General features: G+C 44.1%; 1 protein-coding gene across 3 annotated transcripts in view; it reads left to right on the top strand.

Annotated features, from left to right (window-relative positions):
• The window catches only part of LOC128406212 (vascular endothelial growth factor receptor kdr-like), a 191,127-nt gene that overhangs the window by 64,335 nt on the left and 111,123 nt on the right, over positions 1–15,669 (top strand). For all 3 annotated transcript variants that reach the window (XM_053373359.1, XM_053373358.1, XM_053373360.1), the window contains exon 4: positions 10,662–10,786. In XM_053373359.1, the coding sequence (XP_053229334.1) occupies positions 10,662–10,786 (125 nt within the window). The remainder of the gene's footprint in view (positions 1–10,661; positions 10,787–15,669) is intronic.

The following is a 15,669-nucleotide window of genomic DNA, read 5'->3' as shown; positions in this document are numbered from 1 at the left end:
TGTGTGTTGCAGCTCATAGCAATTTTCTTCCCTTGAAGAAGCTGTGGGTGGCGTGAAGGGTGTTTGAATGGGAGGCAGTGAGCTGCCCTTGCAGCACAGACATTTTGTACCGCAGGGGAAATCACTTCTCTAGGAGCTCAGGATGCCAGATATGCTTCCATCTAGGGTGGTCCCATGTGACTGCTTAGTCAACATTTGACATTATCCAAAAGCTTGTGGACGTCCTGCAAGATAATTGTATGGACCTTTGTTCATTCATCCACTTAAGATAGCCTTCACCAACTTGGAATCCTTCAGGTGCTTTGGATGGGAACATCTGGAGGGCACCAGGTTGGTGAAAGCTGGATTGAAGAAACATTGCCTTGGGAAGCTAAAAAATGCACTGCCAACTCTGGATGGAGCAAGCTTGTTTTCTGCTGCTCCAAAGGAAAAGACCCAAACCAATGGATTCAAATTACGAGGAAGGAAATTCCAACTAAATGCTAGGAAGAACTTTCTGACGGCAAGAGCCTTTTGAATGACCTGCCTCAGAAAGTGGTAGACTCTCATTTGTTGGAGGCTTTTAAGCAGAGGTTGGATGGCCACCTATCAGAGATTCTTTAACTGTGATTCCTCCATTGCAGGAGGTTGGAATAGATGATCCTCAGGGTCCCTTCCAACTCTACAGTTCTATGATTCTTGTATTCATCTGCCTGATGATGATACCCATGGATTCATCTCTTTCTTTTCTGCTGTGTAAGTGAATGGCTGCTGATAGTTGATGGCCTGCTTCTGTATTTGATTCAAGTTAGTGGCTATTGCTTTTAAGCCCCTATCAGTGGCTTCGAGAACAGGATTTGGGCGACACCACCGTAACCTGCATAATTCTGCCCATTCACTAAGGTCAGCAGGGAAGACCCTAACCCTTTGTGAGATGGGTGGATGTGATCACAGGGGCTTCCACCATTGTAGCACTTGCTCTTTGGAACTCCCTGCTCCCTGCTCTGGTAGTATTCTGCTGTCATCTGGAAACAGCTTTGCTCAGCAGGCATTTGACCTAGGTGTTGGGTTGACTTTACTGCCCGCCTCTCTCCCTTTTGGTATCTGTTCCCTCTGGTTCTGACTGTTAACCAACCTGCTGTTTTTGTTTGCTTGTGGTTGATGTATCGATGCCTTTGTCCTGGGATAGCTCAGTTGGTAAAGCCTGAGGCTGTTAATCTCAGGATCGTGGGTTAGAGCCCCACACTGATTTCTGCATTGCAGGGGATTGGACTTGATGACTCTCATGGTCCCTCCAGTCCTATGTTTCTATTATTCTCTTTCCGTGTTGGCATCTTGCTGCAGACCCACACCATACATTTAACACAAATTCAGTGCACATTTAAAAGACATGGCTTCCCCAGAGAATCCTGGGAATTGTAGTTCCCCCTCACAGAAATACCATTTCCAGCACCCTTAATAAAATACCATTCCCAGGATTCTGGGTGGGAAGCCACGTTTTCAACCAATTCCAATCTGTTACCTCCGAGGATGTGGACAGGCTGCTTGGACGAGTGAAACCATCCACCTGTCTCCTTGATCCTTGCCCATCTTGGCTTATAAAAGCTAGCCGGGAAGGGCTGGGCGATGGGCTTCGCGGGGTGGTGAATGCTTTTCTCTGTGAGGGAGCCTTCCCAGACCCGCTGAAAGAGGCGGTTACCTGAGCTGCCTGTGGCAAAGGCAGATCTAGGAGCACCTTGAAACTCTCATGTTCAGTTGCCAATATCATAATGCTGTTTCACAAATCTGTCGTGCAACCGCATTTGGAATGTTGTGTACAGTTTTGGTTGCCTCGCTGCAAAAAGGATATTGTACAGTTGGAGAAGGTTCGGAAAAGAGCAACCAAAATTATTAAAAGGATAGAGCAACTCCCCTGTAAAGAAAGGATGCAGCGTTTTGGGGGGGGTTAGCTTAGAGAAAAGGAGAGTAGGAGGTGACATGATGGAAGTTTAGAAAATCATGCTTAGCATAGAGAAAGTGACTAGGAAAACATCCAGTCAAGTGGAATGTTGGAAGATTCAATACAGATTAAAAAGTACATCTTCATGCAGCACATAGTTAAAACTATGCAACTCACTTCCACAGGAGGCCATGATGGCCACTAACATGGATAGCTTTAAGAGATGATGATGATGATGATGATGATGATAAATATTATTATTATTAATAATTGTTTATTTATATCCCGCCCTACCCTGCCAAAGCTGGGCTCAGAGCAGCTAACAAGTAAAAATAGCACAGTGTACATAAAATCACAGTCAGTTAATTAAAAAACGTTCTAAAGTCAATTCAGAATCAAATTAATGGCAACCATTGGGCTAGAGTTCTATGAGGATTACAGAAGGAGAGAGGGGTCAGACTGTGTCTTAGCCAAAGGCCTGGTGGAACAGCTTCGTCTTGAGGGGCTGCAGAAAGATGTCAAGTCCTGCAGGGCCCTAGTCTCTTGTGACAGAGTGTTCCACTAGATCGGGGCCACGGCTGTAAAAAGCCCTGGCTCTGGTTGAGGCCCGCTTAACCTCCCTGTTGCCCGGGATCTCCAAGATATTTTTATTTGAAGACCGTAAGGTCCTCCGTGGGACATACCAGGAGAGGCGATCCTGTAGGTATGAGGGTCCTAGGCTGTATAGGACTTTAAAGGTTAAAACCAGCACCTTAAACCTGATCCTGTACTCCACCGGGAGCCAGTGCAGCTGGTATAGCACTGGGTGAATGTGATCCCGCAGCAAGGACCGCATAAGGAGTCTCGCCGCGGCATTCTGCACCCACTGGAGTTTCTGGGTCAGTCTCAAGGGCAGCTCCACGTAGAGCAAGTTACAATAATCCAGTCTGGAGGTGACCGTTGCGTGGATCACCTCAGGGCGAGAGAGGTAAGGAGCCAACTGCTTAGCTTGGCAGAGATGAAAAAATGCCACCTTTGTTATAGCTGCAATCTGCGCCTCCATGGAAAGGGAGGTGTCGAAGATTACACCCAAACTCTTAACGGACAAATTAGGCAAATTCATGGAGGATAAGGCTATCCATGGCTACTAGCCACAATGACCATGCTCTGTAATGCTTCTAAATATAATAATAATAATAATAATAATAATAATAATAATAATAATAATTATTATTATTATTATTATTATTATTATTATTATTATTTATTTATTTACACCCCGCCCATCCGGCTGGGTTTCCCCAGCCACTCTGGGAGGCTTCCAACCGAATATTAAAAACAATACAGCATCAAACATTAAAAACTTCCCTAAACAGGGCCGCCTTCAGTTGTCTTTTAAAAATAAAATAGTTGTTTATTGCCTTGACATCTGCTGGGAGGGCGTTCCACAGGGCAGGCGCCACTACCGAGAAGGCCCTCTGCCTGGTTCCTTGTAACCTCACTTCTCGCAGCGAGGGAACTGCCAGAAGGCCCTCAGCGCTGGACCGACGTGTCCGGGCTGGACGATGGGGGTGGAGATGCTCCTTCAGGTTTACAGAACGTGGTCTTAGTGGCCACTCCCAGTCACCAGTCTAGGTGCCACACACTGAATGCCAGTGGCTGGAAACCATAGTGAGGTTGTGTGAGTTTTGTACTTGGATCAGTTTTGTACTTGGATCCTGCTTGTGGGCTTCCCACAAACATCTGGTCAACCACTGTGAGTAGAGGTTGCTGGACTGGATGAGTCATTGGCCTGATCCAGCAGGCTATTCTTATGTTCTGATGTTCTTAAATCTAAGCAGCACTTTTCTGCCAAAGCTGCTCATTATTAATACTCAGGTGGATAGCCGTGTTGATCTGTCATAGTCATACTAAATAACAAGATGAAAGATGAAAAAATCTTTTTTAATAATTCCAGTGGCACCTTAAAGATCAACTAAATATAAGCTTTCAAGGTATGAGCTTTCGTGTGTAATACACACTTTGTCAGATACTCTTTGTCGTTATTAAGATTGTTGTCTTTGTTCTCTGAAAGCTCCAAAAACAGTCAAAAGTTCATTGAATAGGGTAGTCTTAAGAACATCCAACTCAAGCTTTTTTGCTTCTAGCTTCAAGAGAAGATTTCATCCTGGTATCAGACTAGACAGTTGCAGGAAAATGGTCTTTCAGATGGAGCCCAGCTATTATAAAAATGAACAATTCAAGTTTAATAATGGGTACCAATGTAGAGTGAGTCAGCGGTTTGGGTTCTTTGTCTTGTTTTTAATGTCACTATCAGATCCAAGGACAATGTGTTTGTGAGGAAAGAACTTGCACAATGAGGTCTGAATGGCTTTGTCCTTTTGCCAGCAAAGGATCTGCAAAAAAGCAGTGAGGCATTTAATGAAGTCTGGAAAATGGGTTTGTGTGTCCTATGACCAAGGGTGGGGGAGGACTACGTTCGCATTTTAATGTGAATCCACCTAATTCACACTTCCTGAATTAGTATGTGAACAAAAAGTGCACCCATTATCCTTTAAAATCCAACCGCTTCTGAATTTTGGGATGTAGTTTGCCAGCCTCAAAAAACACAAACCAAGATTAGCAGAAAGTGTGTGCAAGAATGTGTATGTTGGTGAGAGCAATGTTCAAAAAGCAAGTTACCTTAGAGGAAATTGCTTGCAAAAACATGAATTTTGGGGAAACTTTCCTACAAAAATGTGTCTGTTAGGTTAAGCCTACACAAAAATGCCTATGAATTTCGGCTAGGGCTTAAAACAGTTTTTTAAAACAAACTTAATTCTTTATTAAGTAAAATTAATACACTTATTGATTCCAGAAAAAGCCTCAAGGTAGTCTAGAAAGAGAATAAAACAATAAAATTATTAATAAAATACAGTTAAAAACAACTGTTTAAAAAGCATTCCCCCCAAATAAGCTAAGCAATAAACTAAAAACACACATCAATATTCTAGATACCTGGGCAGACTTGTCCAAACAAAAATGGTTTTTAGCAAGAGCTAAACGCGGGTGGCACTGTGGGTTAAACCACAGAGCCTAGGACTTGCTGATCAGAAGGTCGGCAGTTTGAATCCCCACGACAGGGTGAGCTCCCATTGCTCTGTCTCAGCTCTTGCCAACCTAGCAGTTCGAAAGTACGTTCAAAGTGCAAGTAGATAAATAGGTACCGCTCCAGCGGGAAGGTAAACAGCGTTTCCGTGCGCTGCTCTAGCTTAGTCATGCTGGCCTCATGACCCGGGAGCTGTACGCCGGCTCCCTCGGCCAATAAAGCGAGATGAGTGCCGCAACCCCAGAGTCGGTCACGACTGGACCTAATGGACAGGGGTCCCTTTACCTTTACCTAAAAAGCGTATAGTGAAAGCACCTGCCTAATGTCAGGCAGGGAGTTCCCAAGTGTAGGTGCTGCCACACCAAAAGACTGTCGGTAACCTCCAGACTGCCCAAAATAACTTACTTATTTCTTTATTATTATTTTTATTGGGTTTTTGATAGTTTTGTACATATAAAACATAATCATTTCAAACATTAAACTACAAGATTCTTTAGAACCTTCAGACCTCCTTCCTTCCCTCCATGGGCTCCATATTTAAGTCTAAATTTGTTGCATCTTTTACCATTATCCATCTATTACATAACCATAATTATCATAAATAATTCCACATCACAACTTGCCATTACATCCCATTGGGGAATGACGTAATGGCCAAAAATAACCTATGCAGAGAAGGGGTGAACTGAATTTAAGATTGGAAAAAAATGAAATGGGAAGAAACTGAAATTGACAGATTCTTCCATCCCCATCACTTCAGAATGTAAGGATTATATATTTACTGTAATGATGATGGAACTGAGGGCAGAAATACATCTGTGATTAAGGAGTGTAGTTGTGAGGTCAGGGTGGGGGCCCCAGTGCCAACCCCAACTTCCCCTTTCAGCTGGTTTTGCCCCATTTTTTAAATAATAAACCCCCAAGCTAAAATAAAATATAAAATAACCATATTGCAAGAGCATCATGTTGACACTGTCCAAATACAGTGGTACCTTGGGTTACATACGCTTCAGGTTACATACGCTTCAGGTTACAGACTCCACTAACCCAGAAATAGTGCTTCAGGTTAAGAACTTTGCTTCAGGATAAGAACAGACATTGTGCTCCGGCGGCACGGCGGCAGCAGGAGGCCCCATTAGCTAAAGTGGTGCTTCAGGTTAAGAACAGTTTCAGGTTAAGAGCGGACCCCCAGAACGAATTAAGTACTTAACCCGAGGTACCATTGTATAACTTTGTCATCCAATGTTTTGACATAGTTTTTTGAGGGCATGGAAGGTTTCCTTTGCTGGACTTGTTTTCTCACGACAAACCAAATCTTGAAAGAACCTTTTCATCATTTTTACAATTGCACATTGTTGCAAATAACAACAAAATTATCGGATGGACAATAGAACCCTTCTTTCAATTTTTATCAAATCTAAAATCAAATCTGAAAACACTCTTCTGGAGCGCATCTGGATTTGTTCTACAGGTTTCTGATGCAGAAAACATTCTGAGAGTGTGAAATTGCAAACATGAGTTGATGTAGATACTCTCATCTTCCTTAGGCACTTTGCTCTTGGGGAAATTTTAATTTACTGGCCAATGGATGGACTTTAGGCTGACAAAGAGCTGCTTCTGGGTATTTTCCAAAACTAATTTGAATAGTAGCTATAATAGTAGCTATAATGCCATCCAACCTGTCAAAATGTGAAGAGCTATATTGACTGTGATTAGCAAACCCTGTGGGCAGGGGAAGCACAGCTAATGAAATATGAGGGGAGCCAAGAAAATAGCTTCCTTGCCCCCTCTCTTCCTCTGCCCCTTCCAGTGTGATCCTAGCAGGCTTTCAATTTCATTGTTCCTCTGTCTTGGATCCTCTGCCCCCCCCCCGCCTTTGGATTTTTCTTCCCCAGCAAAAGCATGACATGGGCAAGTTTGTGAGTGAAAAAACCACAGGGTGTGCCATAAGGTACACTGAGAAACTTATGGAATTGTTTTTATGACTGTGAGGGAGAGAGTTTGGAAAGGCATGGGCAGTGTTTGCTGAAATCTTGGCAGCCAAAATTTCAGCTATATAAAAGGTGTGGCAGTTAGGGTTGGGGCCACATGTATCTCCTTCCCCTTCCCAATGACTTGGTGAGTCCAGACTAAATTAGGCAAAGCAGTGAACAATCCAAGAGGAATTGTGAAAATTTTGCAATAATTTAAGCAGATTGCAGAATGCAGCCGTTTGTGGTGCAGAACTTTGTGAAGGTGTTTTGGGTGTTTTAAGGACAGGGTACATATAGCCCTGAATAAAACGAAAAGAGAAGGGATGCAAAATGCATGAGGGAGGATGTTTCTCTTCTTACTAGCTGCTTTTCTGCTTCACGTGCTCAGTTTCCTCCACCCAAGCATAAATTTAGAAGTATGGTAAAATTTAAAATTCTGTACAAAGTACTGGTACCAAGAGAAACGTTTGGATGTGATTAGAAGTCACCCTAACTGCACCCTCGTGTGGTAAGAACTGGTATTTCATGGTACTGGATCAGCCTGTAAGACTTGCATCCTTTGCTACAAGGCTTAAATAGCGAAATTGTAATGATATACTATATTGCAAAGTCAAACAACAGCATCCCACTTGCATGGAGCTGCCAGGAGAGTCTCTTACTTGGGTTGTAAAACCAATGTCTCAGATTTGAGACATTAGAAGAACAAGTCCTGTCCTGCAAGCCTGTCCTGCAAATCCTGAGGTTATTCTGTTATCACGAATGCCTAGGCCCAACAGATATGCTACACAGCATCCTTCATCAATTTAGTGCCTTCTAGAGGTTTTGGACTACACCTCCAATAAGCCACAGCAGCTTTGCCTGATGGAAGTAGTTCTCCAAGGGCATCAGGCTGGCGATGGCTCCTCAATAACATATTTTTAAAATCTAATGCAATCCATCTTTGTAATAGGCAGGGCTTGTGTTGCAGAACTCTTCTGCCAAAGGTCTCCTGAAAGCATTAGGGAAGCATCATGCTTGAATGGTGCATAGTGTATAACACAGTAAAAAGCAGATGAACCATGTTGATGACTGTCTCTTTCCCTCACGGATGGAAGGGAGGGGCAGCTCTTGAAGCCTGTAAACCAGTGAGCCAAAGGAAGTCAAGACTTATCGCTAAGCTTATTGAGTTCACCATGTGTGTAGTGGAAGCAGGGACCATGGAGCTTTCTTGTAAACAGCATTATCTGTGAACCTGCTGGGCATGTGATCTGCTTCCTTCAGTGCTTATAAACCTGGGAACCCAAGACAAAAAAGAAGAAAGTCAGCTCTATTATCTCTGAGTAGCTGTCTTCTTCTTCAATATATCTTTTGGTAATGTTTCTCCTCTGTCTTATTGATCCCCTCTCTTTGTGCAGGGTGCCTGGGGATCCCAGGTACACCACTGTGACTTTTCTGATGGAAGAAGGCAAGTTAGAAATGTGAGAAATAAATAGAAAATGTTGGAATGCAAGGAATTTATTTTTCAGCAGTATCTAAACAACGGACAGCCTCTTAGAGATGCAGTATTTGGATATAAGTGTTTTGGATGGATCACACCAACTATTATTTCTGCCAAACAGCACAGGTTTCTGGTGTTGCATTCTGTCAGCTTTGCATTGGCTGAAATTGCATACCCTCCAAGAGTCTCGATTTTCCAGAGGATGCCCCAGAATTACGAAAGCCATCCCAGCTGCTGATTTGATCCTGCAATGTACTTCCCCCCCTCCAGTGCTGCCACCAATGAGCTCAAGGAGGAGGAGGAGGAGCTGATGCTTGTCTCAAGTGGCACTAGCATCCCATTGCCTCTCCATGGGCGCTGCTGCTAGCCTCCTTCCTTGGGTAGCTTGCAGGGTTTGATGTAGAGAAGGCGAGGAGGAGAGGCTATCACCGCTGAGGCCCAGCTCTGAGGGGCAAGTGGAGGGCAGGGCCACCCCAGAAAGGGGGGCAGAGTGGAGCGCAAAGAGTCTTGATTTCACCCTTTGTAAAATTTATTTATAGGTGTGTGTTTTTCTTTTTGTAAATCTTTCAAAGAACAAAATAAAATCCAGACTAAGGGTTTTCTCAGGATGGCAGAGGGGTGGGTGCTGTGTCCGGTTGCTGTAGTTGTGGGGGCACTTGCCCTTCCTCTGCTAGGAAATGGTCTGCATCGGGGGGGGGAATGAGGGGGGGTGCAAGGAGGGTCAGTTGGGGTGGGGGACTGAGACATTTTTCCTGTTTTCATCTGAGGAATGTTGGAAGGTATGAAACTGATCCCACAATACACAGCATTTGACACTTCACGTCTGTAACTGCATAAACTGTGGTGTCATGGTCATTACAAAGCTGAGAGATTCCACCCTCCACAGATTTGTCTCAAAAGCTCATTGCAAACAAACAAACAAACAAACTGTTGAATAGTGGGTAGACATGGCAGACGACACAGCGATTTCTCCAAAGCAGCTCTTTATTTTGTAAGCTGGAACAGAAAACTGAACAGCAAACAGCTCAGCCGGCCTGCTTTTATAGGCAGCCAGCTATCAACATTGTAGCAACAACAACCCAGGGTTTCCCGCCTAAAATAACTGACGTGGACCTGAGTAAAAACTATCTACAGTATCGCCCTGCTGGCCCAGGGTGAGAACTTCAGTACATAACACAAACAAACGAAAACTCATCGCAGTTGTGTCTCTGTTATTTTGAGCAAAAGCAGAGAGTGATGTGAGGTAAAAGTGAGTCTACAGCCTGTAAAAGCAGGCATTAGCATTGTCCAGACCAGTGAGCAGGATCCATAAACTATTACGAGGGTTAAGGACCCATTCTGACCTATCGGTGCAAAGAAGCTTCCTTGACTGGTGGGGCTTTTTCCTCTACATTTCCTTCTGGACTGAAGCTGGTTGGTGGTGCACCAGATTAAGCCCCTGCCTGCAACCGCACAGGTTGACAGTTCATGCCTTCCTACAGACTTCAGTCCTGACACTGTGGACGTCTTGCTCACAGGTAAAGCCAGCAAAGTGTAGAGTGACAGGCTAAGACTGGGCAGATCCAGGCTCAATCGAGCATTCTCTCATTCTACCCCAGGGGTTGCCAGTGTGGCACCCATGGGCAGAAAAGCACCCTTGAGGCCTCCCCAGGTTACAACAAAGCCTCTGAGGCCTCCACTCACTACCCACTTCATCATGGTACAGGTAACGGTGGTTACCATTTCTCCCAGGAAAAGTACATAGAGTGGAAAGAGAAAGTTGGAAAGAATGGTGCTCTTTCCCACTTCCTCATTCAACCTTATATGCTTTTCAGGGCTCAGATTAATTCAACTGGTGACTGTGATCTTTATCCAGATCCCCTGAAAAACTGAAGTGTGTGTATGTGTGTGTACACTCACTTTTTTCCTTCCTGTTTCTTGCATAGGAGGTGAGTGGGAGCTGATTCAGGGGACAGGAAGAAAAGTGACCAGAAGGAGTAGCACCCACATCACTCACTCACAAATAAAAATGTACCCATGGTCCTAAAATGGCTTCTGATCATTGGTCTAACCTATCTCACAAGGTTGCTGTTGAGAAAAACGAGGGGCTGTTTTGTTTTTGGAGAAAATTAACAGGTTACAAAGGAGAGAAATACCATCAAAGTTGCCTGCATGAGCATCTGACTAATGACCAAACAAGCTTGCTGGCTGGCACATAACTAACATTATCTTCTCTGTGTTCCGCAGATAACACACAGCCTTTTGTAGACTTCCGCCCAAGTGTTCCTGATGTTATCTTCGTACACAATGCTACAGAAGTGATCGTGCCTTGCCGGGTCACCTCGCCGGATATCACACCAACGCTCCTGCTGGTGAGCACACTTCTTCTAAGTCTCATCTAAGAGGAAATAATCAATTCTGCAAGTGGCATAACCAGATTATGGGTGTAATCCGATTCTTGGTAGCGGCTTGGAATAGGATTTGACAGACTTGCCACCCGTCATAGCGTTTTGCTTCAGTCCTCACTTCAGCTATTTTTAGCTATTCCTGATCCAGCCCTTTAGCTTTTTGAAAACAACACTATCGACCTAGATTGAAAGCAGCATGCTGAGGATGAGCATGAATGATTCCAGATTGAGAAAAACACAAACTTTAGGGTTCAAACAGGTTAGTGTGAAAGCATCCTAAATTGATAGTGCCTCTGGAAGCAGATCCCATAGTTTAATTATGTGCTGTGTGATTAAGTACTTTATTTTGTCTGCATCTCCCACCATCCAGCTTTATTACACTTCTCTGGCTTCTAGTTTTTTGAGAGAGGGAGAAAAGAGTCTCTGTAGCCTCTTTCTCCATACCATACATAACTGTACTCACTTGTATCCTATCTCCCTTAACTCGCCCTTTTTTTACTCAGGGCTCATCCACATTTTTGCTTGACCTGTATTTTGATTGCATTGTGTGCTGATGAATTCTCCTGGGTCAGAGAACTTTTCTCATTGTTCCGCAGCTGTGCCCTGTGAAAATCTAAGGTAACTCGGTTAAGCAAAATCCCTCCTCAGATTTTCTGTGAATCTGATAAGATCTGATTTAGCAGGTCGGATTGGATTTTCCCAAGGCACAGCCACAGAACAATGGAAAAAGCCCTCAGACCTGGGAGAATTAATTGGGACAGGATATGATCAAAATACATGTCAAACGAAAGTGCAGATAGATGAGCAGGGCCATCTTAAGCATATCCGGTGCTGTGGTGCAAAAATCCCTCTGGCGCCCCCCCTCCTATTTCCCAGAGTTGTTGACCCAGTGGCATAGCAAGGTCAGGAGGTACCCGGTGCGGAATTTTTTTTGTCAACCCCCCCCTGAAATTATTAAAGAAGGAAAAATAAGATACAGTTGCAAGTGTTATTTTCTGGTTTATTTACTTGACATTGTGAGCATAAGCACTTAAAACCCTTTTTTCGTAACTTTGTTCTCTGCAAATTTTGAAATCATATCAGCTCCCAGAGTTAGTGGAGCTAGAATAAAACCCAGCCACCCCTCCAGCTGGACTCCGTCCATGGAACCAGTGAATGTGTGTGCTGCCTTCTTCCATTTTGGGGTGTGTGTGGGCCAGATGACCCTTGGGGTCCCTTCAGTCCTACAATTCAAGGATTCTCTGTTGCCACAGGCAGAAAAATGTCTCAGGCCAAACAAAGTGTGGGGGCACCAATCCTCATGGCTTCATAAGATGACGAGCCACATTCATGGAGGGGATGGTTACCAATGGCTACCAGCCAGGATGGTTCTGCTCTGTCTCCTCAGTTGGAGGCAGGGATGCTTTTGAATGCCAGTTGCTGGGAACCGCAGGAAGGGAAAAGGCTGCTCCTGTGCTTGGATCCTGCTTCCAGGTTTCCCAAAAGGGGCATCTGGTTGGTCACTGTGAGAACAGGATGCTGGACTAGATGGGCCACTGGCCTGATCCAGCAGCAGGCTCTTCTGGTGTATGTATGGTATTTGGGTTGCTATTTTCCCCTAAAAAGGTCTTAGCAGGGAAGGTGATGATGGCCACGGAGTACAAAACCCTGAACTGGCCAGGCGTATTCTGGCATGGAGGGGTAGCCAGACAAGAGAACTGTTTGCCCATTCTGTGCGCAGCAGTGATTGACAAGTTGACAGTGGCAGAGCAGCTGCTTTGCATGCAGATGGTCCCGGGTTCAATCCCCACAGTTCCAAACTTTAAAGTTTCAGTTTATCTCTCCAAGCATTTTTATAAGCACACGCGGCTTCCAGCTTTAAGAAGGTGGTGTGGGGGCTCCCAGATGCACCACCTTCCCAGCGATCTTTGTAGAAATAATTTCTCCTTTCAAAAAGACACAGGCATATCCAGTCCTTATCAATATTTCAGCTTCTCTAGCCCATTCCAAACTTTAAAATTCCAATTTATCTATAAGAATACGTACTTTGAAAACAAACTCAATCTTCTTTAAACCACTCCAGCCAAGGTGTATTCATAATCCACAATTAAGAATCCAGTTGAAGGCAATAAAGAATGAGTTTCAGTTAATTTTTAGTCTCAACGTCACATCAACAGGCAAATATACCATTTATGCCTGCGCGTTTGTAACACATACAAAGCTCTGCTTTTTGACTGATTGTAGCTGAGTCCAAAGAAGATGGTAACCATGTAAGACTATACTCAAGTCAAGTTACAAAACTAGGAAGAGATGAAAACTAAGGGTTTAAGTTGATAAAAGTTTCATGGGTTAGAAGTGGGGGTTAATATAAATGTTCTGGGAGGTAGTTATGAGCATTAGGGGACAGATATTCCTGCTGAGATAGAGAGAAACTGTAAGCAGCATGGTCAGAAAGAAATGAAACATCTGCTGCTGGGCGCCTGAGCCCAGCACCCCTGATGGACAGGCGCTGTGGCACAGGGTGCCACTAAGCCAAATGGAAAAGACATCCCTGCAGATGAGGCCAAAACTAGAAAGCCCCAGATGTTCTAATCATTTCTTCATAGAGGAGTTGTTATGAACTTGGTCATGTTGGTTGCCTGTTTCTGCACCTTTCCAGCTTTACAATATTCTTTCTGAAGTACAGGATGGCTCCAGTTAAGCTGAAGGCAGGGTGAGATAACATGAAAAAAGTGAGAGGAGGAGCAACTCTACACTTCATCATCAGCAGACATTTTCCAATTAGGGCTTCATTTCTGGGTTTCTTCATAGGAATACAAAAGGCAAGAAGACCCCAGTAGTCCCTACAAAAGAATGCAAATAATGTCAATACACAGCTGAACTGCAAGCACCGCCTTACATCTATTTAAATTATCAAACTTCAAAAGGCAGCTGCATCCCCAAAATTTCATATATGCAATTTGCAAAACTCATGGACTATGTTTTGCATATTTGCAAAGAGTACCAGTTTCTTCAGACAGTATCCCATCTGCTTTGGTCTTCTTGTAAGAGGAAGGAGTAGCAGATGCACAGTTGCACGATATTACCCTCACAGTTGTATCCCAATGAAAAACTGTTGGCTTGAAGGGACCCAGAGGGTGGAATGAGATGTGGGGTGCATCTGGTTCATGGCCAGAATCATTCTCCCCCACCCCCAGAACTGTATAAAGATTAATATTGACCAGTGGCATAAGAAGGTTCCTTGTGACTGTCTTTGAGCAACTGAGCATTACATACCTTATTTTTAGAGTCTTAACCTTCCTTTTACCTGGCTTTGTCTCAGATTTCTAGCTGGTCATTTCTTGTTATTGGAACTGAAGGGACCTTCTTCCTACTACCCTTTTGAGTGGATAAACAAAATGTTTCCACTTTGAGCTGCTACAAAATCTAGGCCAAATATTCCACTCTTCCTCTTTGAAAGGGGACAAATGGGCAGGGCTGGAAATCATACCGCGAAAGGAAGGTGCCTCCGGACATCCTCAGTAAAGATGATGAACCTATTCATGGAGGTGTGTGAGTGAGCGAGTGTTTACCTTGGGCGCCTTCGTTCTGTTCCCATTTAAGGAAATACCATAGTGGCTGTTTTGGCCTGGCCTGGAAGCGTGTAGAGCCATGCTGGCTGCTTCCTGTACTCAGAGGAAGTTTGAGGGGACGCGGAAGGAAGGAGTCCGTTGATCGGACGAATTTAGAATATCCTCACCCAAAATTAATAACTGGCCACTGATAAAGCTGAAGGAGAGAGAGGGGGGAAATACCACAAGGTCTTTTTAAGTGGTTGGGTAGATGCTACCCTTTTGTTGTTGTTGTTGTTGCTAAAATATTTTATTATAATGAATAAGTTTCATATGTGGGGCCATCTTAAAAAGGCAGATATTCCTTCCTATTCTTTTTCTTGACCACTGGGGGATACTCAAGCACAAAGCCATAATATTCAACTCTATTCCATTGTATTATTCCTGTAGGAATGTACTTTCCCCCTCATAAATTACCTTTCTTATGTTTCCATTATACTTTAAAATGACTGCACTCCATATCCTTTAAATATTTATGGGGAAGTGTGCAGACTGCTAATACTCAAGGAAAGAGGCTAACTTCACATGATTTGTTCTTTGGTTTGAGCTTAAAATCCAACCTTTTCAACATCCCCATCATCCCCAATATAAAACTTAACACACTGGAGAAACGAGGGCAGGAGCATGACTCTTTGTGAAGGCTGATTCATTCACTAAATAGGGACCAACCAAAGCATGTGGTGCTGTGCTCTGTCACATGGTGCCGTTCTGGCTATTCACCACCATGGGGGGGGGAACCCTGCTAATAATACAGAACAAGGATGAGGAGCGTTGAATGAAGTTGGCCCTCCAGTTCTCTCCATTTGGCCCTTAGAACTCTCCTCAGGCCACACCCTCTTGCCTTGCTGCTTTGCATGCATGCTCTTGAATGAATTTGTACCCTTGAGGTCTTGCCTGGGTAGAGGACAGAGAAGGGTGTGTGCGCATGTGCAGATACTGGCCAACTCTACAAAGGGAGAGAAAAACAGCTTCCCATCCCCGATCACAAGGATAATCAGTCCCTCCTCACAGGGAACTCTTGAGAATTTTAGCTTTGTGAGGGGAATAAGGGGCCTCCTAACAACTTTCAACACACTTAACAAACTACAGCTCCCAGAATAATATCTGCCCTTTGTAGGAGCACCTCTTGCAGATACCATCCCATCAGGAGGTCTGTTCTGTACGATGTGGGAATCAGATCTTTTTTAGCATGGCAGCGGGTGGCGCTGTGGGTAAAACCTCAGTGCCTAGGGCTTGCCGATCGCATGGTCGGAGGTT

Source organism: Podarcis raffonei, chromosome Z (assembly GCF_027172205.1).
Source record: "Podarcis raffonei isolate rPodRaf1 chromosome Z, rPodRaf1.pri, whole genome shotgun sequence".
Taxonomy (NCBI): domain Eukaryota; kingdom Metazoa; phylum Chordata; class Lepidosauria; order Squamata; family Lacertidae; genus Podarcis; species Podarcis raffonei.
The sequence above is the reverse complement of the archived record's forward strand: the minus strand, read 5'-3'. Positions and strand labels throughout refer to the sequence as shown.